At 39.4% G+C, this 25792-nt stretch overlaps 1 protein-coding gene across 3 annotated transcripts in view; it reads left to right on the forward strand.

The window, feature by feature from the left end:
• Window positions 1-25792, forward strand: part of HPSE (heparanase) — a 43567-nt gene extending 17775 nt beyond the window's left edge. Inside the window, exons 4-12 of one of the 3 annotated variants that reach the window (XM_025385439.1) lie at window positions 4382-4555; window positions 5376-5544; window positions 6190-6237; window positions 6774-6867; window positions 7314-7420; window positions 10588-10702; window positions 14782-14900; window positions 15923-16069; window positions 22767-25792. In XM_025385439.1, the coding sequence (XP_025241224.1) occupies window positions 4382-4555; window positions 5376-5544; window positions 6190-6237; window positions 6774-6867; window positions 7314-7420; window positions 10588-10702; window positions 14782-14900; window positions 15923-16069; window positions 22767-22926 (1133 nt within the window). In that variant the 3' untranslated portion in view covers window positions 22927-25792. The remainder of the gene's footprint in view (window positions 1-4381; window positions 4556-5375; window positions 5545-6189; window positions 6238-6773; window positions 6868-7313; window positions 7421-10587; window positions 10703-14781; window positions 14901-15922; window positions 16070-22766) is intronic. The other 2 variants (XM_025385440.1, XM_025385441.1) reach the window with 2 other exon arrangements.

Genomic DNA, 25792 nt, shown 5'->3' on the forward strand with positions numbered 1-25792 from the left:
GTTTTGCTACTTCACACGATCTTTCTGTTACCAAAATGGTAAGTTTCAAACTCCAAGACTTGGCTTTCATAGTTCCTACACCAGGGGAAATGCCTTCCTTTGCTAACTATGCAACTGGGTTAGTTAATGTAAGTCTGACTACCCTGTTGGCAATGCTAAAATATACAACAAATACAGAATTTTATTTGTATTTGTAAACATTTGATTTCCGGCTTGAAATTTTCAGTTTTCATGGGCACATCATGGAAACAGAAATCGGTGTTTAGTTTGGGCATCTACTCATTGCAGTGACAAATATTTTAGAAGCCAATAGGAGATTCCACACATTGTTGTGAACCTGTGGCTGAGGTTGGTAATGGCTGAGTGACATGGGGACATACCACAAAGGAAGAGGTAGCAAAAGGCTGCAGAGATAAGGACATGCTCATTGCTTAGCTAGTGGCCTGCACCCTTAAAACAGGTGTCCCAGACTGGGTGCAGTGGCTCATGCCTGTAATCCCAACACTTTGGGAAGCTGAGGCGGGTGGATCACCTGAGGTCAGGAGTTCGAGAGCAGCCTGGCCAACATGGTGAAACCTCGGCTCTACTAAATATACAAAAATTAGCCAGGCATGGTGTTGGGTGCCCATAATCCCAGCTACTCAGGAGGCTGAGGCAGGAGAATCACTTGAATTCAGGAGGCAGAGGTTGCAGTGAGCTGAGATTGTGCCACTGCACTCCAGCCTGGGCGACAGAGTGAGACTCTGTCTCAAAAAAACAAAAACAAAAAACAAACAAAAACAATACAAAACAAAAAAGCAAAAAACAAAACAAAAAAACAAGTGTCCCAGAATATATAGTACGTTTTCTAACACAGGTCCTCTTGAATGGTGTGTTCCACTTAAGTAGAAGATGACAAAAACATTTGTCATGAGAATATAGACTCACATTTTAAACCTGTTTGAGCAGGAAAAGGAAGCAATGTTACAGATGTAATGCTGGGTGTGACTGCAGAAAGGATGACTCCCTTATTAATGTAATCATCCTGAGTGAGCTAACTCTTTGTAGTTCTTCTTCTCCACCTGTTCCCCTCATCACCCCATTCTTCTGTTGCCTACACCCAGGCCTACACTGGATGCTGACATAGACTTACACGGTACAGTCCAAGGGAAAGAGTCTGCCATTTTTTTCAATGTCTCATCTTGCTTATCTTCATTCCAAGGATCTCTCCACTCTTTATACAGTAAGAGATGAGAGTTTGGAAAAGTGTTGGGAATAAGATAAAGAATTGTAAGTTTTTAAATTGTTCTTCCTATTTTGGGGAAGGAGTAGGCTAGGTGGCTTTTTTTTTTCTTCCGAGTAGATGTGGCCAGACATGGTGACTCATGCCTGTAATCCCAGCACTTTGGGAGGCCGAGGCAGGTGGATCACTTGAGGTCAGGAGTTCAAGACCAGCCTGGCCAACACAGTGAAACCCCGTCTCTACTGAAAATACAAAAACCAGCCAGGCTTGGTGGCATCCACCTGTAGTCCCAGCTACTCCAGAGGTGGAGGCAAGGAGAATCGGGAGGCAGAGGTTGCAGTGAGCCGAGATCGCGCCATTGCACTCCAGCCTGGGTGACAGAACGAGACTCTGTCACGGAAAAAAAAAAAAAGAAAAAAGAAAATAAAAGGAAAGAAAAAAAGAATGGATTTGAACGCAGTCGTCAATAGCCTCTATTCCAGGAGATGTTACAGTTTATTATGTTATAGGGGTTGTATAATAGAATTTCAAGCTATGTAAATTCCAAGCACATTTGGAAGAATGAAGAAATGGAGGAAGGGTAAAGTATGGGTGCAAGCATTCCAGGTTTTTTGAAAATGTTATAATCTTTGTACAGGGCTAGTACAAAGTGCTATTTAACTGTAAGGGTTTTTTGTGATTTACAGCCAGTTTTCACATGTCTCATTTCAACCTTGGTTTTACAGGTAGGCATGTGATGGTGCTTGTCCCAGGACTGTAGATCCATAGCTGAGGTTCCTGTCGGGTAAAGATATTACCTGCGATCATATTATAGTCTGTAAGTGGGAGAGCTATGCCTGGAGCTCAAGTCTTATGATTCCTGATCCAGGGCACTTTCTACAACATGATTTTGAAATATAAAAGCCTACAATATGTAAGGCTATTATAATGAAATATAAAAGCAGGTCACTCACTCCTTGTAACAGGTTCTAGTAGTGGTACTACCGCCAAATGGCTGTGTGATATTGGGCAAAGACTTACCTTGTTTGGATTTCAGTTTCCTCCTAGAAAAATGAGGGTGGAGGTTAAGCATGGGCTGGTGATCCCAAAGCTTCCATACTGCCCAAAACTGTGGCTCTAAGATCCAGTAGAATTCTGGGTCACAGGACTCTAGGGAGCTTTTCAAACCCAAATGTCTGTCATTCCTTGATGGTAGGCAGCAGTTTATGGAAGTGGGTGACACAGCAAACACCAAAACACCTAAAGCAGCTTGCAAGAGTTGTTTCTGCCTAGTGGTCTTTACAGCTAATATTAAATAGTTAATTTTTTTTTTTTTGAGATGGAGTCTTGCTTCATCACCCAGGCTACAATGCAGTGGTGTGATCTCAGCTCACTGCAACCTCTGCCTCCTGAGTTCGAGCAATTCTGTCTCAGCCTCCCAAGTAGCTGGGACTACAGGTGCATGCCACCACACCCAGATAATTTTTGTATTTTTAGTAGAGATGGGGTTTCACCATATTGGGCAGGCTGGTCTCGAACTCTTGACCTCAGGTGATCCACCTGCCTCAGCCTCCCAAAGTGCTGGGATTACAGGCGTGAGCCGTCGTGGCCAGTCTAAATAGCTAATATTTAATATTATACTATGTTATTCAGGCCAAAGACTTAAAAACAAAACAAAAACAAAGCCACTTTTAAGGAGAAAGGGTGTAAGTTTGCCAGATAGATAGAGATCTTTTTTTTTTAAACTACAAAAGTTCAGGAATGAATTACTCTTTAACAAACGACTGTAGATATACATGAAAATTGGAAGGACGTATTATGCATATGATAATCAATTTAAAGACAACACTTAAAATTATATTATTGCCACTCTCAAAATGTGATAATAGAACAGCTAATGGTTTAAAAAGCAGAGTACAGACGTTCCCAAACTTATGGTACCTTAATATCACAGAAAATTTTTTTACAGCACACCTAGGCCACAAAAAATACCTGTGTTTTGATTATTAAATTGTAAGGTCTACACCTTACAGTAGTAGGTCTTAATACTACACCTAATAGTAATAGGTCTTATGTTGTCCAGTAGATGTTGATGTTTTTCCCTTGCAAACTTAAAAGAGCCTATAGTGCCTCTGTGAATAGTATTGCCTGGTTAGAGTTGAATTTCAGATAAATAATTCTTTTCATTTTAATTATTTTTCTTTTCTTTCTTTTTTTTTTAAATTTTGAGACAAGGTCTCATTCTGTTGCCCAGGCTGGAGTGCAATGGCATGATCATGGCTCACTGCAGCCTTGACCTCCCTGGGCTCAGGTGATCCTCCCACCTCAGCCTCCCAAGTAGCTAGCTGGGACTACAGGTGCTTACCATCATGCTCAGCTAATTTTTGTACTTTTTGTAGAGATGTGGTTTTGCCATGTTGCCCAGGCTGGTCTTGAACTCCTGGGCTCAATGATCCACCCGCCTCGACCTCCCAAAGTGCTAGGATGACAGGCATGAGCCACTGCACCTGGCCCCTGTGTTAAGTATTTCCTAACGGTTACATAGGACATACACTAAAAATTATGTATTGCTTATCTGAAGTTCAAGTTTAGATGCCCTGCACTTTTAGTTGCTAAATCCTGCCACTGTACCCATGCATTCACTGGTGCTCCCCAACTTGCCTTGCACAGAGTTTGGAAACCACAGTCCTATAACTCTAGGCCAATTTTTTAATGTAAAATTTGATTCACTTTAAATTAATAAATCATATACAGGGATTTAAAATTGTTTTAAATACAATGAAAATTATTAAAATATTTTAAAACTTGTGACTAGAGATATTTAGATTACAAAGAGTGGGGTTTATGCTAACTAATGACAGTCTGGTCATGCATGTGGAGCACTGAGCTATAAATTATGGCTTCCCCAATTCTCCTGATATCACTTGAACAAAACCTAAGTGTCAGACCAGAGCTTCTGGTCTCTTCTATGGGACTTCATTCAACAGCTGGAGCAAATGAAGTGAGATTGATTTTTTTTAATTTGTCCAATTTTGTTGTCTCATAAACATAATTATAATCATTTGTTAGAATTTCTTCAGTTTAACAACAGAAATAGGTATTCATTACGAAAAGCACATCTGGAGGCCTTCCTCATCGTGGTGCCAATCTAACCATTAAATTGTGACATTTTTCTTTTAGGAAGCTCTGTAGATATGCTGTATACTTTTGCAAATTGCTCAGGACTGGACTTGATCTTTGGCCTAAATGCATTATTAAGAACAGCAGATTTGCAGTGGAACAGTTCTAATGCTCAGTTGCTCCTGGACTACTGCTCTTCCAAGAGGTATAACATGTCTTGGGAACTAGGCAATGGTAAGTACCCCAGGGAACAATTCATTAATAAGGAGATTCCCCACTAGCATTATTTCTTATGACATTCTTTTTAATATTAGCAAATAGACTTCTGCCTGGGCACATTCTTACAAGTGCTCAACAATGCAACTTTTGGAAGTGCATATGGCAGAAAACTCCTACTGTATCTATTCCAGAACTTAGTATTGCCAATCCCAGTTTATGTTACATTTGAGGTGAGAACCAGCTGGAGTCAGCAACCTTCCCAGCTCCTAAATTCCCTTGAGATTTTCAGAATCACTTAACCCTATTTTGCTTGGCAGACTGGACTCAGCAAAACTGGGAAGTCAGCAGTTTGTTTTATCCATCCCTTCTTTCCTCAGTTTCTCAAACGTGTCAGCTAATCTCAGTAACCCCATTGCAACCTTCGTTTCTGGACCCAGTGGTCTACAACCTGCCCGTATAGAATCCTACATGGGTCAAGCTCCTGATTGTCTTCACTCTTTTTTTGTAAAGAACTTGTAAATTTTAACTATAAGTCTTCATGATTCGCCACATGTATTCAAAACATAGAACAGGATTTTCCATAGAACAGGATTTTTTACTGTGTTACCCAGACTGGTCTCAAACTCCTGACCTCAGGGGATCCTCCCATCTCAGCCTCCCAAAATGCTGCGATTACGGGCATGAACTGTAACGCCAGACCTGGTTTTACTTTTCTTGACTTTGAATTACAAGTTTTTGTAATGTGGAAAATGTTTTGTTGCTTTTATATACTGCTGTATGTTTGCTTTTTAATACATTTCTCGATATATATATTTTGAGAATTGCTATCTTTCAGAACCTAACAGTTTCCTTAAGAAGGCTGATATTTTCATCAATGGGTCGCAGTTAGGAGAAGATTTTATTCAATTGCATAAACTTCTAAGAAAGTCAACCTTCAAAAATGCAAAACTCTATGGTCCTGACGTTGGTCAGCCTCGAAGAAAGACTGCTGAGATGCTGAAGAGGTAGGAACTAGAGGATGCAGAATCACTTTACTTTTCTTCTTTTTTCTTTTGAGACAGAGTCTTGCTCTGTCACCCAGACTGGAGTGCAGTGGTACAATCATGGCTCACTGCAACCTTGACCTCCCAGGCTCAAGCAATCCTCCCATCTCAGCCCCACAAATAGCTGGGATTACAGGTGCACACCACCACACCTGGCTACTTTAGAAAAATTTTTTTGTAGAGATGGGGTCTCCCTATGTTGCCCAGGCTGGTCTCTTGAATTCCTGTGCTCAAGCTATCCACCCACCTCAGCCTCCCAGAGTGCCAGGATTACAGGCATGAGCCACCACACCCAGCCACCACTTTTCTTAAAAAAAAAAAAAAATCTGATAGACAATCCTCAATAGTCCACATGTTATTAAACAATTTGCTGCCTGCATACATGATTTACCAAAAGAGGAAATTTTGACAGGTTCAGAATATCAAGGGATCTGAGGCAAATGGCACCTATGATAAAATTTGCTATCAAAATTAGGAAGTTTGTGTTTACCTCATCCTAAAGCAGTAACCAGCCCATTTCTAGGGAATAAAACTCTCATGCATATATTGTGCATATATATGTATTATCATATGATGACTGAGTGATACTAAAATTTTTTTTTCTAGCTTCCTGAAGGCTGGTGGAGAAGTGATTGATTCAGTTACATGGCATCAGTAAGTATGTCTCCTATTCTTAATACTAGGAAAGTAAGGCTAGCTTTATTTATTATCTAGTATTCAAAAAGTTAGTTCCATTTAACTGCCAATTGACTGCAGTTCAAATAGGAAACAAATAGTGTCTCAAGTAGCACTGTACTCCAATTTTAATATTATTAAAACGAAAATTTAAAGTTATTTTAAATAATGTAGTAATTTCTATAAAGATCACTTTATACAGAAGAACAGTGCCAATTAACCCATGGAACATATAAGTAGCTAACACCAATTGCTTGCCAAAGAACCAGTAATCCAGGAGTACATGTACTTGCCACTGTGTTTTTTCAAGACAGAGTAACTGATTTCTAGTTACTTGCATAGAATGGATTCCTCCTCATAACCCCCTTCCATCTTCGTCTTTCCCTAGTAGAACTTCTACCTTTTTTAGTAACAGGTGAGTGGGAGAGGTAAGAAGAAGAATAAGGTCAGCAATTAGCTTAAAAGCAGAAAATAAAGTTTGTTATTTTTTTCTGAATATTTTCTGTATAATTTAGCTACTATTTGAATGGACGAACTGCTACTGAAGAAGATTTTCTAAATCCTGATGTATTGGACATTTTTATTTCATCTGTGCAAAAAGTTTTCCAGGTAATAGTCTTTTTAACATTTTTAATGTAAAACCAGAATCCTTATTTTATAGGCTAGCTAGTTCTAAATTCTATAGGTATGTATATTTACATGTTTTTCTAATTTTAGAGAACAAGTATTATGACTTATCCACTGTTAGTTTCCCCCTTAGCATTGGGTCTTACCCCACGTGTGTGATTAGAAACTTGAAATATTTCCAATAGCCTTTAGTAGAATTAACTCTCATAGATGATAAGAATAGGTTGGTTCACTTCATATTCCTTCCACAGCCTACTATTTCAGTAAAAGAAAATTTCCCATTAAATGACTGTGGACATATTTTATAACCATATAGGATGGGTAGGTCTAGGAATACAAAGTTTTGAATGTTGTTAATCTTCAACACCACAGTTGAAGCCACAGGTCAGCTTTTTTGCAATTACCATGAATACTTTTCTGTTCTATAGGTGGTTGAGAGCACCAGGCCTGGCAAGAAGGTCTGGTTAGGAGAAACAAGCTCTGCATATGGAGGCGGAGCGCCCTTTCTGTCCGACACCTTTGCAGCTGGCTTTATGTGAGTGAAGCAGCGCTGGCCTTAGGGGTCAGAGTGTAGCTCTTCTCCATCCTTCTATTCCGCTGAAATAGCTCCCCAGCCAAAAAGCAGATCAAAGACCGTTTCAGTGACTGAGCCCCAAAATTCATGCCAGATTTTGCAAGAAAATGATTTACTAAAGCTTGATGGACATCTTTGACAAGTGTCCTAAATCAATCACTATAAGGATAAATTGTTTTAGAAATTTTGGGCCGGGCGCGGTGGCTCAAGCCTGTAATCCCAGCACTTTGGGAGGCCGAGACGGGTGGATCACGAGGTCAGGAGATCGAGACCATCCTGGCTAACACGGTGAAACCCCGTCTCCACTAAAAAATACAAAAAACTAGCCGGGCGAAGTGGCGGGCACCTGTAGTCCCAGCTACTTGGGAGGCTGAGGCAGGAGAATGGCGTGAACCCGGGAGGCGGAGCTTGCAGTGAGCTGAGATCCGGCCACTGCACTCCAGCCTGGGCGACAGAGCAAGACTCCCTCTCAAAAAAAAAAAAAAAAAAAAAAAAGAAATTTTGTCCTTTAATTATGGCCCATAAATATGTCAAGTAGTCCTTCCTCTAAAGAAGTATATTGTAAAATAATGCATATAGCCGGATATGGTATTTTCCTGTAATCCCAACACTTTGGGAGGCCAAGGTGGGAGGACTGCTTGAGCCCAGGAGTTTGAGGCTGCAGTGAGTTATGATGGTGCCACTGCATTCTAGCCTGGGCAACAGAGTGAGACCCTGTCTTTTTTTTTTTTCCCGCTGTCACCCAGGTTGGAGGGCAGTGTCACGATCTCACCTCACTGCAACCTCTGCCTCTCGGGTTCAAGCGATTCTCCTGCCTCAGCATCCTGAGTAGCTGGGACTACAGAATTATCACCGCATTGGGCTAATTTTTATATTTTTAGTAGAAACGGGATTTTGCCATGTTGCCCAGGCTGGTCTGAAACCCCTGAGCTCAAGTGATCTGCCCACCTCAGCCTTCCAAAGTGCTGGGATTACAGACATGAGCCACCACGCCTGGCCACACCCTGTCTCTTAAAAAAAAATGCAAGTTAGAGCATATTACAGCTTTGTCTCTCAGGAGGATACTTAGTGTATGTAGCTATAATTCATAGATTCCCAAGAAGTTTAGAGCCTAAAATATGAGGTCCCACCAGAGGGGCTATCATTGAATTTAAAGATTTATTAAATCATCTCATTATCCAACACGACAAACTTGATTGCTTTAAAATACTGGTTTAGTTACATTTAGTAACTCTGTTAGTGCTTTTAGTCTGTAGTGCTATATCCTCACATTGAGATTTGTTTCTCGGCTGGGCGAGGTGGCTCATGTCTGTAATCCCAGCACTTTGGGAGGTCGAGGCGGGCGGATCACAAGGTCAGGAGCTCGAGACCATCCTGGCTAACATGGTGAAACCCCATCTCTACTAAAAATACAAAAAATTAGCCAGGCGTGGCGGCGTGCACCTGTAGTCCCAGCTACTCAGAAGGCTGAGGCAGGAGAATGGTGTGAACCCGGTGAGCCGAGATTGTGCCACTGCACTCCAGCCTGAGAGACAGAGCGAGACTCCGTCCCCTCCCCCCCCCAAAAAAAGCGAGATTTGTTTCTGTTTTCTCTTCCATCTTCATTCTTCTTTCTCTCATCCTCATTCTTATAAGCCTAGAATAAACCGCAAATCCTTTATGCCCATGGAAGCATGAGGAATAAAGAATGGAGATGTTTGTTTTGCCATTAACTAAAGATCTGGGGTGTCGGGGAGAGGGGGATAGAGAAGGAGAAGTGGAAAGAGGTGGCCATAATAGCTTAGGTGCAATCCTGCTTATTTTACATTTTACCCTTGCTGACGGCAACTTTTTCTTCAGCCCTCACACATTGTTTGTGCAGGGACCTCATAGGACCAGGAGTTGTCTATAGGGCTGGGAATTTGTCTACTTTGCTTTGTGGAAGTTGTCTCACCCTGAAAGGGATACCTCTAGCATGGTAATAGTCTTCTCGGATTTGTTATCGTGTGGAAAGATGTAAAGGGAGGGATTCTGCTGCTGCTGCTGCTGCTGCATGCAGTCGCCATTTCATTTAAATGACTTATTTATAATTGATGACACTTTTCTGGCTTCCTGATAATTCCTCCCTCAAAGATGAATAAATCAGAACCAGACATGATGGCACACACCTGTGGTCCTGTAACCGCCCAACGGATTCACCTTGCCTGCTGTCTAAATAGAGCCAATTATCAAGACAGGAATTGCCATGGAGAAAGAGTAATTTATGCAGAGCCAGCTGTGCAGGAGACCAGAGTTTTACTATTACTCAAATCAGTCTCCCCGAACATTTGAGGATCAGAGTTTTTAAGGATAATTTGGCAGGTAGGGGCTTAGGAAGTGGAGAGTGCTGATTGGTCAGGTTGACGATAGAATCATAGGGAGTGGAAGTGAGGTTTTCTTGCTGTCTTCTGTTCCTGGATGGGATGGCAGAACTGGTTGGGCCAGATTACCGGTCTGGGTGGTCTCAACTGATCCATCCAGTTCAGGGTCTGCGAGATATTTCAAGTGCTGATCTTAGGTTTTACAACAGTGATGTTATCCCCAGGAACAATTTGGGGAGGTTCACACTCTTGGAGCCAGAGGCTGCATTACCCCTAAACCATAATCTCTAATGTTGTAGCTAATTTGTTAGTCCTGCAAAGGTAGACTGGTCCCCAGGCAAGAAGGGGGTCTTTTCAGAAAAGGGCTATTATCAATTTTGTTTCAGAGTCAAACCATGAACTGAATTTCTTCCCAAAGTTAGTTCAGCCTACACCCAGGAATGAACAAGGACAGCTGAAAGGTCAGAAGCAAGATGGAGTCAATTAGGTCTGATCTCTTTCACTGTCAGAATTTCCTCAGTTATAATTTCTGCAAAGGCGGTTTCAGTCTCAGCTACTTGGGAGGCTGAGACAGGAGGATCACTGGAGCCCAGGAGTTTGAGGTTGCAGAGAGCTATGATCACGCCACTGCACTCCAGCCTGGCAACAGAGTGAGACCCTGTCTCTAAATAAATAAATAAATAAATAAATAAATAAATAAATAAATAAATAAAATCAAGATGGTGTGCAATTAGAATTGAGCAATTTTGTTTCCAAACCTGAAGAAAGCTTGGTCTCGCTCTGTCCCAGGTGGCTGGATAAATTGGGCCTGTCAGCCCGAATGGGAATAGAAGTGGTGATGAGGCAAGTATTCTTTGGAGCCGGAAACTACCATTTAGTGGATGAAAACTTCGATCCTTTACCTGTAAGTGACCATTATTTTCCTAATTCTAGTAGAGCAGATTAAAGTCAACTCAGGACCCCTGGTGTTAACCTCCTATGAATAGTCAATCCTCTCAGTAACTAGCCAAATCATGAGATGATGAATTAGAAGGAGCCTTAGATATCAACCAATCTAATATTTTTTGTGTGTGTTTGAAGAGAAGAAATCAAGAGCTAGGAATAACTTTTTAAATGTAAGCCATTTGTGGTATAGTGTGGATTTTGTTTAAAAGGGGATAATTTGAAATTTTATGACTCATTATATAAGATAAAACAAGTTGGATTTTTAAATATTTTACAAAGTAAATCAAAGTTATAATTGCCTACAGTAATGCAAAGTTTCAAAACATTTTTTGTTATGAAATTGTGATTTATTTAACCTTAAAATGAGCCAGTACCATGTATTTGCTTAAAAATCTCATGCTAAGAATTTACTATTTTGTTAATAATCTTCAAGATATTTATGAATAAAGTCTCATGTCTAATCCTTCCTCCAACCTCATCTGGTGCTAAATCAGGAAATGTTTCTTCCCAAAAAGCCTTGTGGAAGATCTGTATGTCTAAATATATGTCAGGGATAATACAGATGTAGCCCTGAGAAGCATGACCTTGATTTTTATAGTCTAAAATGTCATTTGCAGATATCTATTTTCTAAGAATAATTCCTAAAAGAAATATTTGAATGTTGTAGGAAAGCTAAGAAATTTTGCAAAGAGCCTATGTGAAAATATAAGCTAGGCTTTTGTGGTTTGTGGATAGACTTCCCAACAAAATTGCTTTTTATCTATAGTGGCCCAAGCTTGTGGAACATGTTACTCATCCTTTTTTAGAAAATTCTTAGAAAAGTGACCTTGCAAAAATGGAATTTCTCTTTCCCCAAGTATATTCTGTCATCTATAGAGTTAAACTAAGCATAGTAATTTCACTAGACAAACATTCAAAATCTACTCCTCACCTTTTTATCTCATCCAAAATTTCCCAGGGCCCAGACATAAACCTTTGCCTTACAAACTCTTTGTATATACACTAAATATGCTTCTCCTTCAAGGTTCTCAATCAGCTAGAAAAAGGTGCAAGAGTAAATGGTACCCTTGACACTTGTAGATCCAAGGGGATTCGGCTTAAACTCACTCTACATGTCTGTGAATTTATTTTATTTGCATGAGAGTCCTGTGGGGTGGCAAGGCAGGTATCTTGGATCCATTTTTTAGATAAGGAAGTTCAAATTAAGAAGAGGTTACATGATTTACAGGAAGCCACACTGTAGTCCTACGTTACTCTTAAAACTCCCATTCAAATCTTGCCTCTGAGGCCCGCACACTTTCTACCCTACCAGTCATTGACCCATCCATATGTCTCCTTTGAAAACATTGATTCCACTCTTGTCTCCAGTGAAAAAGTGGAATTTAAGCAGAGAAATGAAAGCCATTTGTCTTGTTAAGTCTACTTTTCCTTTACTTTCAAGAAGGAAAGTTGGGGTATATGTTGAATGATGATTTATGAATTTATTTATTTATTATTTTTAAAATTGTGACAAGGTCTCACTGTATTGCACAGGCTGGTCTTGAACTCCTGGGCTCAAGTGATCCTCCCACCTCAGCCTCCCAGTGTTGGGATTACAGGCATGAACCATTGTGCCTGCCACCGATCCATGGTTTTTTAAGAAAAACTTTTACTATAGAAAATTTTAATCATATACAAAATACAGAGGAAAGTATATGAACCCATTTTAGGAGACTAGAATATGCCACCCCAAAATATGCCACTTTGGCATAAGGATTATTTTGAGCTGAAGACAACTGGGAAGAAACACATAGAAGAAAAGTTCTGTGTCCTCTTCCATTTGCTTAAAAGCAGGACATAAAATTTAAAAGTCCCCCTCCTTCCGTTTCTACCAGGAAAAACAAGAGTTAATCACTGAAGATAACTTCAGACCCTTATCAGTCTAAAGATGGCACTAGAAGAAACTATATTACATACTCATTTATTTTCCTTCCCACAACTTGCCACCCCTAGAGACTCAAAATCCTTTTCCTTTGTCATGTCTCTTGTCCAAAAATGTATTGTTCTTTCTTAAAGATGCTATATAAGCTGGAGTTCTAAGCCACCTTTTTGAAAATTACTTGTTCTGTGTGTGTGTGTATATATATATAGAAAAATAAATATATATAAATATATATGAATATATAAAATATATTTTCTGTATATATATACACACACACGTATATATAAAATATATATACATATATTTCTCTATATATACATGTATATATAAAATACACATGTTAATACACTTATGTTTGTTTTTCTCCTGTTTTCTGTCTTGTTACAGAGATCCATCCCAACTAAGAACTAACAGTAGAAGGAAAATTATATTTTCCTTCTGCATACTTTGATCTTGTTTGATCCATAATCCTTCCCACTTTTCACCTCCTACCTATTAGATTACTTTGAAGCAAATTTCAGATATATTACTTTATATATATTTCAGTGTGTGCTAGGTGTGGTGGTTCACACCTGTAATCCCATCATTTTGGGAAGCTGAGGCAGGAGGATCACTTGAGCCCAGGAATTCAAGAGCAGCTTTGGCAACAAAGTGAGACCCCCTCGTCTCTATGAAAAATCAAAAAGTTATCTGGGCATGGTGGCACATGCCTGTGGTGCCAGCTACATGAGAGGCTGAGGCAGGAGGATCGCTTGAGCCCAGGAGGTTGAGGCTGCAGTGAGCTGCGTTCACACCACTGCACTCCAGCCTGGGTGACGGAGTGAGACCTTGTCTCAAATATATATATTTTTTTTTTAGTATGTATCATTTTTGTAAAAACACACTACTTTTATCATACTTTAAATATTAACAATAATTCCTTAGTATCACCAAATATTTTGTCAGTGTCTTATATTTTCCTTATTATCTAAAATACTGTTGATAGTTTATTCAAATCAGAATCCAAACAAGGTTCCTATATTGCATTTGGTTGATTTGTCTCTTAAATTTGTTCATCTTTAAGTTCTTCCTCCCTTTCTTTCATCTCTTGTAATTTATTAATGTGAAAAAACAGGTAATTTGTTCTATAGTATTTCCTATATTCTGGAGTTTGCTAAATTTATTCGTGTGATATCATTTAGCATGTTCCTCTGTCCCCTATGTTTCCTGTAAACTAGTAGTTATACCTAGAAGCTTGAGTTTATTCAGGTTGTTTTTTTGTTTTTTCGTTTGTTTGTTTGTTGCAAGAATGCTTTATTATGTGCTTTTGGAAGCACATAATGTCTGGTTGTGTCTGGTTTTGATCTTGATAGCTAGTGATGACCATTGCCTAATCCATTACTTCATTGGGGTGGGGGAATAAGGTTTTAAATGAAATTTTTTTTCTTTTATTTTGATACAGTGTCTCATTTAGTTTCCCAGACTGGAGTGCAGTGGCGCAATTATGGCTTACTGCAGCCTCGACCCCCTGGGCTCAGGTGATCTTCCCACCTCAGCCTCCTGAGTACCTGGAACTACAGGTGCACACCACCATACCTGGCTAATTTTTTGTATTTTTTGTAGACAAGGGGTTTCATCATGTTTCCCAGACTGATCTTGAATTCCTGGGTTCAAGCAATCTACCCACTTCAGCCTCCCAAAATTCTGAGATTACACTTTGGCCACTGTGTCTGGCCTAAATGAAATTATTTGTCTCTTAGACAAAAGTTTTACTTTAAAAATTTGTCTTTGTGACTGTGTACGTGTGTGTGTGTGTTTCTAAAAGTTTGGCTTTGAGCTTTGCTTTGAATTCTCAGATGAACGATAACCAAGGATACTTAAACTCTGATCATTCTTGACAGATATGCCCTAGAGGATATGGCCTTTTGAATTGTGTCCTCCAGGGCTAAACAGCAGCAAGCAAGATACTGCTGTCAGATTCATGGTGGTCACATGTGAGGAAAAAAAAGATGAATCCTATTTAAATGCTCCCAGGATAACAGTGATACTATTTGTAGGATAACTATTTGCTTGCCACTGGTTTTCTTAAATAAGGAAGTAAGTAAAGATCTATTTTTGTCTCCAACCACCACAACTAGGATTATTGGCTCTCTCTTCTGTTCAAGAAATTGGTGGGCACCAAGGTGTTAATGGCAAGTGTGAAAGGCCCAAAGAGAAGGAACCTTCGAGTATACCTTCACTGCACAAACATTGACAAGTAAGTATGAGACACACCCTTTACCAATCATCAAGTTTTAGTGGGTAAGCACGTAACTTGACTCAAACACCCTGTTGCATGTATCTATACATTGCATAAGTGTAGGCGGTTGCAATTTAGTAAAGTTTTATACAATGATTTTATTTTATTTTATTTTTAAAACAAAAATGATACTTTTATTGTTGTTGTTTTTTGTCACCCAGGCTGGAGTGCAGTAGTGCAATGTCAGCTCACTGCAACTTCTGCCTCCCAGGTTCAAGTGATTCTTGAAGAGGAGAACAATAATAACAACAATATTATTTTCAAAAGTTGTGACCGCAGTTTCTGGAGTTGAGAAGACATAGAGATTTTTGTAGCCTCATACTCTTGCTTTAGGTAGCAAAAAATGTTCCTAAATCTCAGGAATATTCTCTAGATAGGTTTCAATCTATCGTTCCTGATAAGACGATACTGAAATACTAATTCTAACCAAAAAAGACCATCTACTATTTCCGATTATTGGTGACTGGGAACTCTGTGGATAGTGAGGACCCCAGTGGGAAGTAGCAAGGGGAATGGTTTGAATGGATAAATTCATAAGAAACGTCAGTAGATTTAATGTTATTTGTTTCAGTCTTTTTATAAGGTTAGGAAAAGCCCCTGTTTTATTGTTTATAATGTGAATTCATATGAACCCATACAATTTGCCTTTTACCTTCCTATGTCTGTAAATGGATAGTCTGGCTGGCTTCCTAGCAACCCAGCTGGCAGAGCTGTGAGGATCTCAGCGTGCTCTAGCCCAGACATTGGAAGCATGAAGGGCAATGTTTTTAATCATGTTTTCAAAATAGGACCACACTAGTGGTCTAATATGATCATAAAAGAAGGATACTAAGAGCGCCCACTGTCGTCATGGATCCTAATACTTAGGATGCATTATGGATTGTCATTATGGATACTAATACTTAGGATTCCATTTGTAATTGAGTTTTAATTGCTTAAATTAATAAATATTTTTATTAAGTTAACCTCTTTGCTTTTAGTCCAATGTATAAAGAAGGAGATTTAACTCTGTATGCCATAAACCTCTATAATGTCACCAAGTACTTGCGGTTACCCTATCCTTTTTTTGACAAGCAAGTGGATAAATACCTTCTAAGACCTTTGGGACCTCATGGATTACTTTCCAAGTAAGTAATTTTCCTTGTTCATTCCAAACTTTCAATAAATTTATTGGTGTTTATCAGAACAGAGAGTTTGGACAGGGAGCAAAAGACAAAGTTAGCTATTTCAAGTTCTAATAATTCTTCTTATTCAGGAAATTTATGTATGAATACTTACTAATATGAGTATAACTCACCCTAAGAGTCTAAAGCAAAAGGATGTGAACACAAACTAGCAGTTATCTTAGAGAATAAGTGCATTTCAAAATAACTTGACATATCAAGATCCACTCAACGCATTTAAATTATTTACTCTAAAAAGACATAATTCTCGGTAACACATTCACTAAAGCAAAATATACCTGTATATAATTGCTGTTAAAGGTATATGGGTTGGTATAAAACATCATACCATGTGAGATCAGTGTGATTCTTTTATAGCATTAATTTTTATTGGTTAGAGTAAGAAAAAGAATAGCTACAATGTACTTCTTAAGTAGATTCTCATATATTTTGGTTTCAAAAACCAATTATTGACTACATCTTATAAAAGCCTGTATTCAATGGAGTGCCAAAAATGACAATGAGTCTTGAAGATTTAGACATATAAATATTTTGAGGTTTCTGTTCAATGTATGTTGGAAGGAGTTCCTTTCTCATGACTACTCTCATATTGGAACATAAAAAGAGTTTACAGGCTTGGAGCAGTGGCTCACGCCTGTAATCCCAACACTTTGGGAAGCTGAGGCGGGCGGATCACTTCAGCCCAGGAGTTCGAGACCAGCCTGGGCAATATGGTGAAACTCTCTCTACAAAAAAATACCAAAATTAGCCAGGCATGGTGGTGCGTGCCTGTAGTCCCAGCTACTTGGGAAGCTGAGGTGGGAGGATTGCTTGAGTCCAGGGGGTCATGGCTGCAGTGAGCTATGATGGTGCCTCTGTCACCCAGGCTGGGTGACAGAGTGAGACCCTGTCTCAAAAATAAATAAATAAATATTAAGAGTTTACAAAATTCTCACCATCTCCTCCCATCTTTGCAAATGCCACATAAGTGATGTTTTCCAGGACTATTAGCCTCAGAACTTGAGGCAGTACAGTAAGCATGCTTTCTTCAAAGTCCTATCCCCCACAGACAAACATTATTAACACTGGGTACTGCTCTTTTATTTTTTTCTCTTCTATGCTTTATTTTACTATAACTATATAGTATATAGTTATATACTATATATATATACTATATATATAGTAAAACTATATGCTTTATATTTACTATATATAACATGTAATAGGAAAAAGGCAGGGTTGGGGGAGAGATCCGGAAGTCTTCCCAAGAGCCTTTCCAACATAGCCTCTGTAGATACTTTTTCCTTTTTTTCTTTTTTTTGAGACAGAGTCTCACTGTCGCCCAGGCTAGAATGCAATGGTGTGATCTAGGCTCACTGCAACCTCTGCCTCCCAGGTTCAAGCGATTCTCTCACCTCAGCCAGGATCCTTAGTACTTGGGATTACAGGCGCGCATCACCACGCCTGGCTAATTTTTGTATTTTTAGTAGAGATGAGGTTTCACCATATGGGCCAGGCTGGTCTTGAACTCCTGACCTCAGGTGATCCACCTGCCTTGGCCTCCCAAAGTGCTGGGATTACAGGCATGAGCCACCATTTCCTGGCCCCTTTGTAGACATTTTTAATGGGCCGTATGTTTTATAAAATACTACCATGGTTTAGTTAACCATTTTCCTACTGTTTAAATATTTTCTTCCCCTTGTTGTAAATAATGCATTTTTGGGTAACAGATACTTTTTTCAATTTAGGTTCTGACCCTTTTTGAAATGTTTTTTTTTGTTTTGTTTTGTTTTGTTTTTTTAGCATATTTGTGTTTGCTGCTGATAAATAATTTTCTGAAGTAATTGAATAACAGTTGTAGAGTTGGAAGCATCATAAGAGATCATTTTAGTCCAACTACCCATGGAAAGCCCTTCAGGGTGACTATTCTGTCTGGCAAGGATAAAATGAGCCTCTTGGTGCCTTCGCTTGCTGCTCTTAGTTCTGTTCTCTAGAGGAGAGGTTGGAAACTATACCTCATTTTTGTGGACAAGTTAGTTTGGAGGATTCCCCCTCCCCTTTTTCTGGTAGGGGAGGTTGGCATGCACTTTGTGTTTTGCTTTTAGTTAATTGTCAGCATCGAAAAATTGACAGCTATTAAAATATCTGAATCTCCAGCTTTTCTTTAAAAATGGATACTATGGCAACTCTGGGCTTGCTTTCCCAACTAGCTGGAGTTGAATGGGGATTGTATACTTTAGACAGGTCATTCAGCTTTGCAGCTCTCTGCAGTCTCTTCCTGACCCTATTATCTTACATCTGTCCTACTGTTCTTGCACCTATCACTTTCTTGGCCTTTGTGTCATTTGAGTTTGCCACCCCTAATTTGGAGCAATGCTGAATACCTCATTTTCTCTGGAATAATTCCCAAGTGTTTGAAGGAAAATTGGATTGTCTTCACTTTAGGCTAACTATGACCAATTTCTCCAATGACTCTTCTTTTTGCTGTATTTAGTAGACCCTATTACTTTTTTTTTTTTTTTTTTTTTGAGGTGGAGTCTCGCTCTGTTGCCCAGGCTGGAGTGCAGTGGAGAGATCATGGCTCACTGCAACATCTGCCTCCTAGTTCAAGAGATTCTCCTGCCTCAGCCTGCCGAGTAGCTGGGATTACAGGCACCCACCACCACACCTGGCTAATTTTTGTATTTTTCAAAGAGATGGGGTTTCACTATGTTGGCCAGGCTGGTCTCGAACTCCTGAACTCAAGTGATCCACCCACCTCGGCCTCCCAAAGTGCGGGGATTACCTCCGTGAGCCACCGTGCCCTGCCCCTATTACATTCTGATCACACATTTCATGTTTTATAATTGGAAAACTGGTGAAATTATAGACAATGTTTTATTCTCCTAAATTCTCTTTGATGAGTATATATTACTTATACTCTTCTTGTCTTTAAAATTTTGCAAAAAAGTATCCTAGATAAGTTTATGAGTGCACAGTCTGTATGCATGCTCGTATTAACAACCTCAGAGAGTTAAACAGCAGTCACCTTTAAAAATCATTACTATCATTATTATTATTTTTGAGGCAGGGGTATCATTCTGTCTCCCAGGCTGGAGTGTAATGGTGCCATCACAGCTCACTGCAGCCACCACTGCCTGGGCTCAAGTGGTCCTTCCTCCTCAGCCTTCCGAGTATCTGAGACCACAGGCTTATGCTACCATACCTGGCTAATTTTTTAATTTTTTGTAGAGACAAGGTCTCATGATGTTGCCCAGGCTGGTCTCAAACTCCTAAGCTTAAGTGATCTTTCTCGGCCTCCCAAAGTGCTGGGATTACAGGCATGAATAACTGCACCCAGCCCTAAAAATTATTAGAGTCCTGCATAGTAAGTATTTAATAAATATTTAAATGAACTTTTTTTAAAAAAAATAGAAACGAGGTCTCACTATATTGCCCAAGCTAGTCTTGAACTCCTGGACTCATGCAATCCTGCTGCCTTGCCTCCCAAAGTGCTGGGATTACAGGCATGACCCACCTTATCTGGACTGAATGAACATACTTTTAACATAAAGGCAGTATTTTATATTTATCTCATAAATTTTGCCCAGCATCCCCACTTCTGCTGAATCTGTTGCTTGCTAATCACTTCTAGCTTCATTTCATCTGAAATTTGACAAACATCTTCTATTTCTTTGTCATCATGTTATTGACTTCAGAATATAAAATAAGACACTATACCCAAATTAAACCCCATCCTCATTGCCCAGCCTGATGTGAAAATAATCAGCATACATTAAGCTTACCCTTGATAGATGTGTAACATCTTTTAGATAAATGTACAGCTGATTAAACAATATAGCCTAATGGTATAATATCTTGCCCATCTACCTCGTCTTATCCACAGCAGGATTAATTCGCAATGACCAGATTTACCTTTAAACTTTGTAGCAAAATATCCTCTCCAAGAGCGTATCTAAAACTTTTGTGTGTACTCTTGCAAAGTTCTTAATTTCATGCAGAACAGGCTCTTAACACTGTCAGTTGGAGATATTTTCAAGACCTGTTTTTGTTTGTGGTTTCCTGATGATGGTCATGGCATTTCCTCCTTCTCCCCATCTAAAAATTGAGGTGATACAGGCTTTTAAACAAAACCAACTTTTTTTTTTTTTTTTGAGGCGGAGTCTTCACTCTGTCCCCCAGGCTGGAGTGCAGTGGCACCATCTCGGCTCACTGCAAGCTCCGCCTCCCGGGTTCGCGCCATTCTCCTGCCTCAGCCTCCCGAGTAGCTGGGACTACAGGCGCCGCCACCACGCCCGGCTAATTTTTTGTATTTTAGTAGAGACGGGGTTTCACCTTGTTAGCCAGGATGGTCTCGATCTCCTGACCTCGTGATCCGCCCACCTCGGCCTCCCAAAGTGCAGGGATTACAGGCGTGAGCCACCGCGCCCGGCCAACAAAACCAACTTATGTAGACTGAGTACAACTGCAATGCAGGCATGTTAGCCTCTGCCACAATCATGCACATGCTACTGGTATGTCTTAAGTTACAGAACCCAGGACTGAGCATCTCTTTAGGTCAAAATGGAAACCAGTTTTTCTGCTCACTGATGCTTAATGAGGACAGGGTGTGAGAGATTTTTTTAAGTGAAAAAATATATATAATAATGCTACATGGAAAAATATCTAACATTAGAGAATTAAGTAAATCATATACTCACACCATGGAATCCTGTGCAGACATTAAAATTAGGTAGTGGATGAATGTTTAATAGTGTGAGAAAAAGGATGTGCTGGGGCAGGGGGAAGAATCAAGTTTTAAGAAAATACAGTATACCCATACTTAAGTTAAAAAAAAAAAAAGGTGTGTACAGTGATGTGTTGCTTAATGATGGGGATACCTTCTGAGAAATGTGTCGATAGGTGATTTCATCCTTGTGTGAACATCATAGAGTGAACTTACACAAACCTAGACGGTCTAGCCTACTATGCATCCAGGCTATATGACTAGCCTGTGGCTCCTAGGCTACAAACCTGTAAAGCATGCTACTGTAGTGAATATACAAGTTACCATTGGGTTAAGTAGTTGTGTATCTAAACATATCTAAACATAGAAAACTAATGTGTTGTGCTACAATATTACAATGGCTATGATATTGCTAGGCAATAGGAATTATAATTTTATAATTTGATGGGAGCACGCTCATATATGCGGTCCGTAGTGGACCAAAACATCCTTATGTGGCATATGACTGTATACATGTACATTAAAAAATAGATGAAAGAATGGATATACATCAAAATGTTTAAAATGGTTATGGTGACTTAGGTTACTTTTTGTATATTTATCTGAGTAATAATAATGATGATAGATAATACTTTTATAGTGTTTACTATATAAAGGACACTGTTGTCAGTGTTCTACATACATTACATGTATTACATAAATGATATAAATATAACTCTGACAGTAACTAATCTTATACATTCTCCATTGTTTTTTTGGTTCTTTTTTTTTTTTTTGAGGCAGAATCTCACTCTACCGCCCAGGCTGGAGCGCAGTGGTGCAATCTCAGCTCACTGCAACCTCCGCCTCCCGGGTTCAAACGATTCTCATGTCTCAGCCTCCTGAGTAGCTGGGACTACAGGTGCACACCACCCACCACCATGCCCAGCTAATTTTTGTAGTTTTGGGTAGAGATGGAGTTTTGCCATGTTGGCCTGGCTGATCTTGAATTCCTGGCCTCAAGCGATCTGCCTGCCTCAGCCTCCCAAAGTGCTGGGATTACAGGTGCGAGCCACCGTGCTCAGCCTAATCTTACAAGTTTTCAATATTTAAAGAGTGCTAACTTGGTTCACAATATAAAACATATTTGAGGAAAAGGGATATAAGCATCTTATTTAGAATTATGAAAATATCAATAGATCTACAGCTGACTAAAACTTTTCTTCATAAGCTCTTGTCCATATTTTTTTGCTTCTGTGAATATGCATTAATTTGATTTAAATAATAATAAGTGTGTATAAGAAATAACATTTTTCCTTAATTTTTAAAAACATTCAACAGTTTTTAATTTGAATTCCAATAGTGAAATACATAGGAAATATAAAATGTTCCGTAGTTTAGCCAAATTGTTTTTGGTTCACCACAGCATTCTACCAAAATTTCTTAATAATAGTAAGAAAATGAATGCATTTCCTCTGGCGGGGAGAGGGGAGTTAGACAGTTTATGGGCGTAGTTACAAGTGAGAAATTTCATTGGCTACCATTTATGCTAAATTCATGGAAACTGCATTCTATTCTACATATCTATTTGCTTTATATGGAAATAGTTTCAATTATTGGCCATTAAATAAAATATTCCAGAAGGTGTGTCATGTTTATCCTTTTAATACTGCCATCATATTGCCTAGTATAGATTGTGTGCGTTCCATTTTCTGTAATGGGCCAGACAGTAAGTATTTCTGGCTTTGGGGTCCATATGGTCTCTATCATAACTACTCAAAAGATTATCTAGTCAAATGCCTAACTGATACAGTGTTGAAATACAAGTTATATAATATAGGCTGCCACACACACACACAAAAGTTTATTTGGTCTAATAAAGATTTCATGACTTTTGTAGGGGATAGGTGGGGCTTGCACCACTTGGTTAACTCGGTGTATCTTTCCCCTTTGCAGAGCTGTCCAACTCAATGGTCAAACTCTAAAGATGGTGGATGATCAAACCTTACCACCTTTAATGGAAAAACCTCTCCGGCCAGGAAGTTCACTGGGCTTGCCAGCTTTCTCATATAGTTTTTTTGTGATAAGAAATGCCAAAGTTGCTGCTTGCATCTGAAAATAAAATATACTAGTCCTGACACTGAATTTTTCAAGTGTACTAAGAGTAAAGCAACTCAAGTTACAGGAAAGGAAGCAGATACCTTACAAAGCAACTAGTGGGTGCTTGAGAGACACTGGGACACTCTCAGTGCTAGATTTAGCACAGTATTTTGATCTCTCTAGGTAGAACACTGCTAATAATAATAGCTAATAATACCTTGTTCCAAATACTGCTTAGCATTTTGCATGTTTTACTTTTATGTAAAGTTTTGTTTTATTTTTTATTTATTTATTTATTTTGAGACAGAGTCTCTCTCTGTCACCCAGGCTAGAGTGCTGTGGTGCAATCTTGGCTCACTGCAACTTCAAGCAATTCTCCTGCTTCAGCCTCCTGAGTAGCCGGGATAATAGGAATGTGCCATCACACCCAGTTACTTTCTGTATTTTTTGTAGAGATGGAGTTTTGCCATATTGGCCAAGCTGGTCTCCAACTCCTGTTCTTAAGTGATCCACCCACCTCAGCCTCTCAAAGTGCTGGGATTGCAGGTATGAGCCACCACACCCAGCAGTGTTTTATTTTTGAGACAGGCCCTCACTCTGTTGCCCAGGCTGGAGTGCAGTGGTGCAATCTTAGTTCACTGCAGCCTTTTAACTCCTGGGCACAAGTCATGCGCCTGCTTAGCCTCGCAAGTGGCTAGGACCACAGACACATGCCGTCACACTTAGCTATTTTTTAAAATTTTTTTGTAGAGATGGGGTCTTGCTATGTTACCCAAGCTGGTCCTGAACTCCTGGACTCAACTGATCCTCCCACCTTGGCCTTCCAGGTGCTGGGATTTCTTTGGGAGTACAACATGGTACAGCAGGAGATCATTTGATGTTACCTCTATGCAGTGTTGCTAGTCAGTGAAAGACTTTAATACCTGTGGGGACAGCGATTAGCCACCGCACCCAGTCTTTATTTAAAGTTATTAAAAATGGCTGGGCACAGTGGCTCACACCTGTAATCCTAGCACTTTGGGAGGCGGAGGCAGACGAATCACCTGATGTCAGGAATTTGAGACCACCTGGCCAACATGGTGAAACCCCATCTCTACTAAAAAATACAAAAATTAGCCGGGTGTGGTGGTGCACACCTGTAGTCCCAGCTACTTGGGAGGCTGGGGCAGTAGAATCGCTTGAACCCAGGAGGCAGAGGTTGCAGTGAGCCGAGATTGTGCCACTGCACTCCAGCCTGGGTGACAGAGCAAGACTCCATCTCAAAAAAACGAAAGTTATTAAAAATGTATGTGAATGCTCCTAATATGGCCAGGAAGCAAGGAAGTGAAGGATATATTATGAGTTTTAAGAAGGTGCTTAGCTGTATATTTATCTTTCAAAATGAATTAGAAGATTCTAGAATTCTTTCCTTCATGTGCCATCTCTACAGGCTCCCATCAGAAAAAGTGTACTGCCATTACCGTGAAACTGGTTGTAAAAGAGAAACTATTTGCACCTTAAAAGAGAGCTAGATTTTGCTGATTTTCTTCTTTTGGTTTGTCTTTGTCAGCAATAATATGTGAGAGGACAGATTGTTAGATGTGATAGTATAAAAAATGATTAATGACAATTCAGAGGGGAAGACATTCTATAAACTTAAAATTACTATAAATGAAATTGATTCATCAAGAGGATAAATTTTAGAAAACACCCAATACCTTATAACCATCTGTTAATATTTACTTTTTCTCTACCTTTAATCCTTGTTTCAGTTGGGAAGCTTTTGGCTGCAAGTAACAGAAACTCCTGATGCAAATGGCTTAAACAATAAGGAAATGTACATTCCCACATAACTAGATGTTCAAACAGGCCAGGCTCCAGCACTTCAGTATGTCACCAGGGATCTAGTTCTTCCCAGCTCTCTGCTCTGCCATCTTTAGTGTTGGCTTCATTCTCAGACTCTGGTAGCATGATGGCTGTACCTGTTCCAAGGGCCCCTTCAGACCTCATAGCAACCAGAGGAAGAAAATGAGTCATTTTTTTAGTCTCCTTCATAGACTTGAATAACTCTTTTTCAAAGTTTCTCACAGCAAACCTCTCCTCATGTCTCCTCATGTCTTATTGTTTAGAAATGGGTAATGTGGCCATTTCACCAGTCACTGCCAACAACAATGAGGTTCCTATAATTGTCTCTGAGTAATCCTTTGGAATGGAGAGGGTGTTGGTCAGTCTACAAACTGAACACTGCAGTTCTGCACTTTTTAGCAGTGACAAAATGTAATATTTTCCCCTCTTAAGGATTAATATTCTTTATATTTATGCCTGTTATGAATATAGTATCTTTTAAATTTTTTATTTTAATAGCTTTAGGGGTACACACTTTTTGGTTACAGGGTTGAATTGTATAGTGGTGAAGACTTGGCTTTTAGTGTACCTGTCACCTGAGTGATGTACATTGTACTCAATAGGTAATTTTTCATCCATTAGCCCCCTCCATCCTCCTCCCTTCTGAGTCTCCAATGTCCATTATACCACTGTGTATGTCCTTGTGTACCTATAGCTGAGCTTCCACTTATAAGTGAGAACATGCAGTATTTGGTTTTCCATTCCTGAGTTACTTTCCTTAGGATAACAGCCCCCAGTTCCATCCAACTTGCTGCAAAATACATTATTTTATTCTTCTTTATGGCTGAGTAATAGTCCATGGTATATATATATATACCACATTTTCTTTATCCACTCATCAGTTGATGGACACTTAGGTTAATTCCATTCAATTTAAGTACATTTGTAAGGAGCTAAAGCTGAAAATTAAATGTTAGATCTTTCAATACTCTTAAAGTTTATATGTAAGTGGTTTTTATATTTTCACATTTGAAATAAAGTAATTTTTATAACTTTGA

Source organism: Theropithecus gelada, chromosome 5 (genome assembly GCF_003255815.1).
Source record: "Theropithecus gelada isolate Dixy chromosome 5, Tgel_1.0, whole genome shotgun sequence".
NCBI lineage: Eukaryota > Metazoa > Chordata > Mammalia > Primates > Cercopithecidae > Theropithecus > Theropithecus gelada.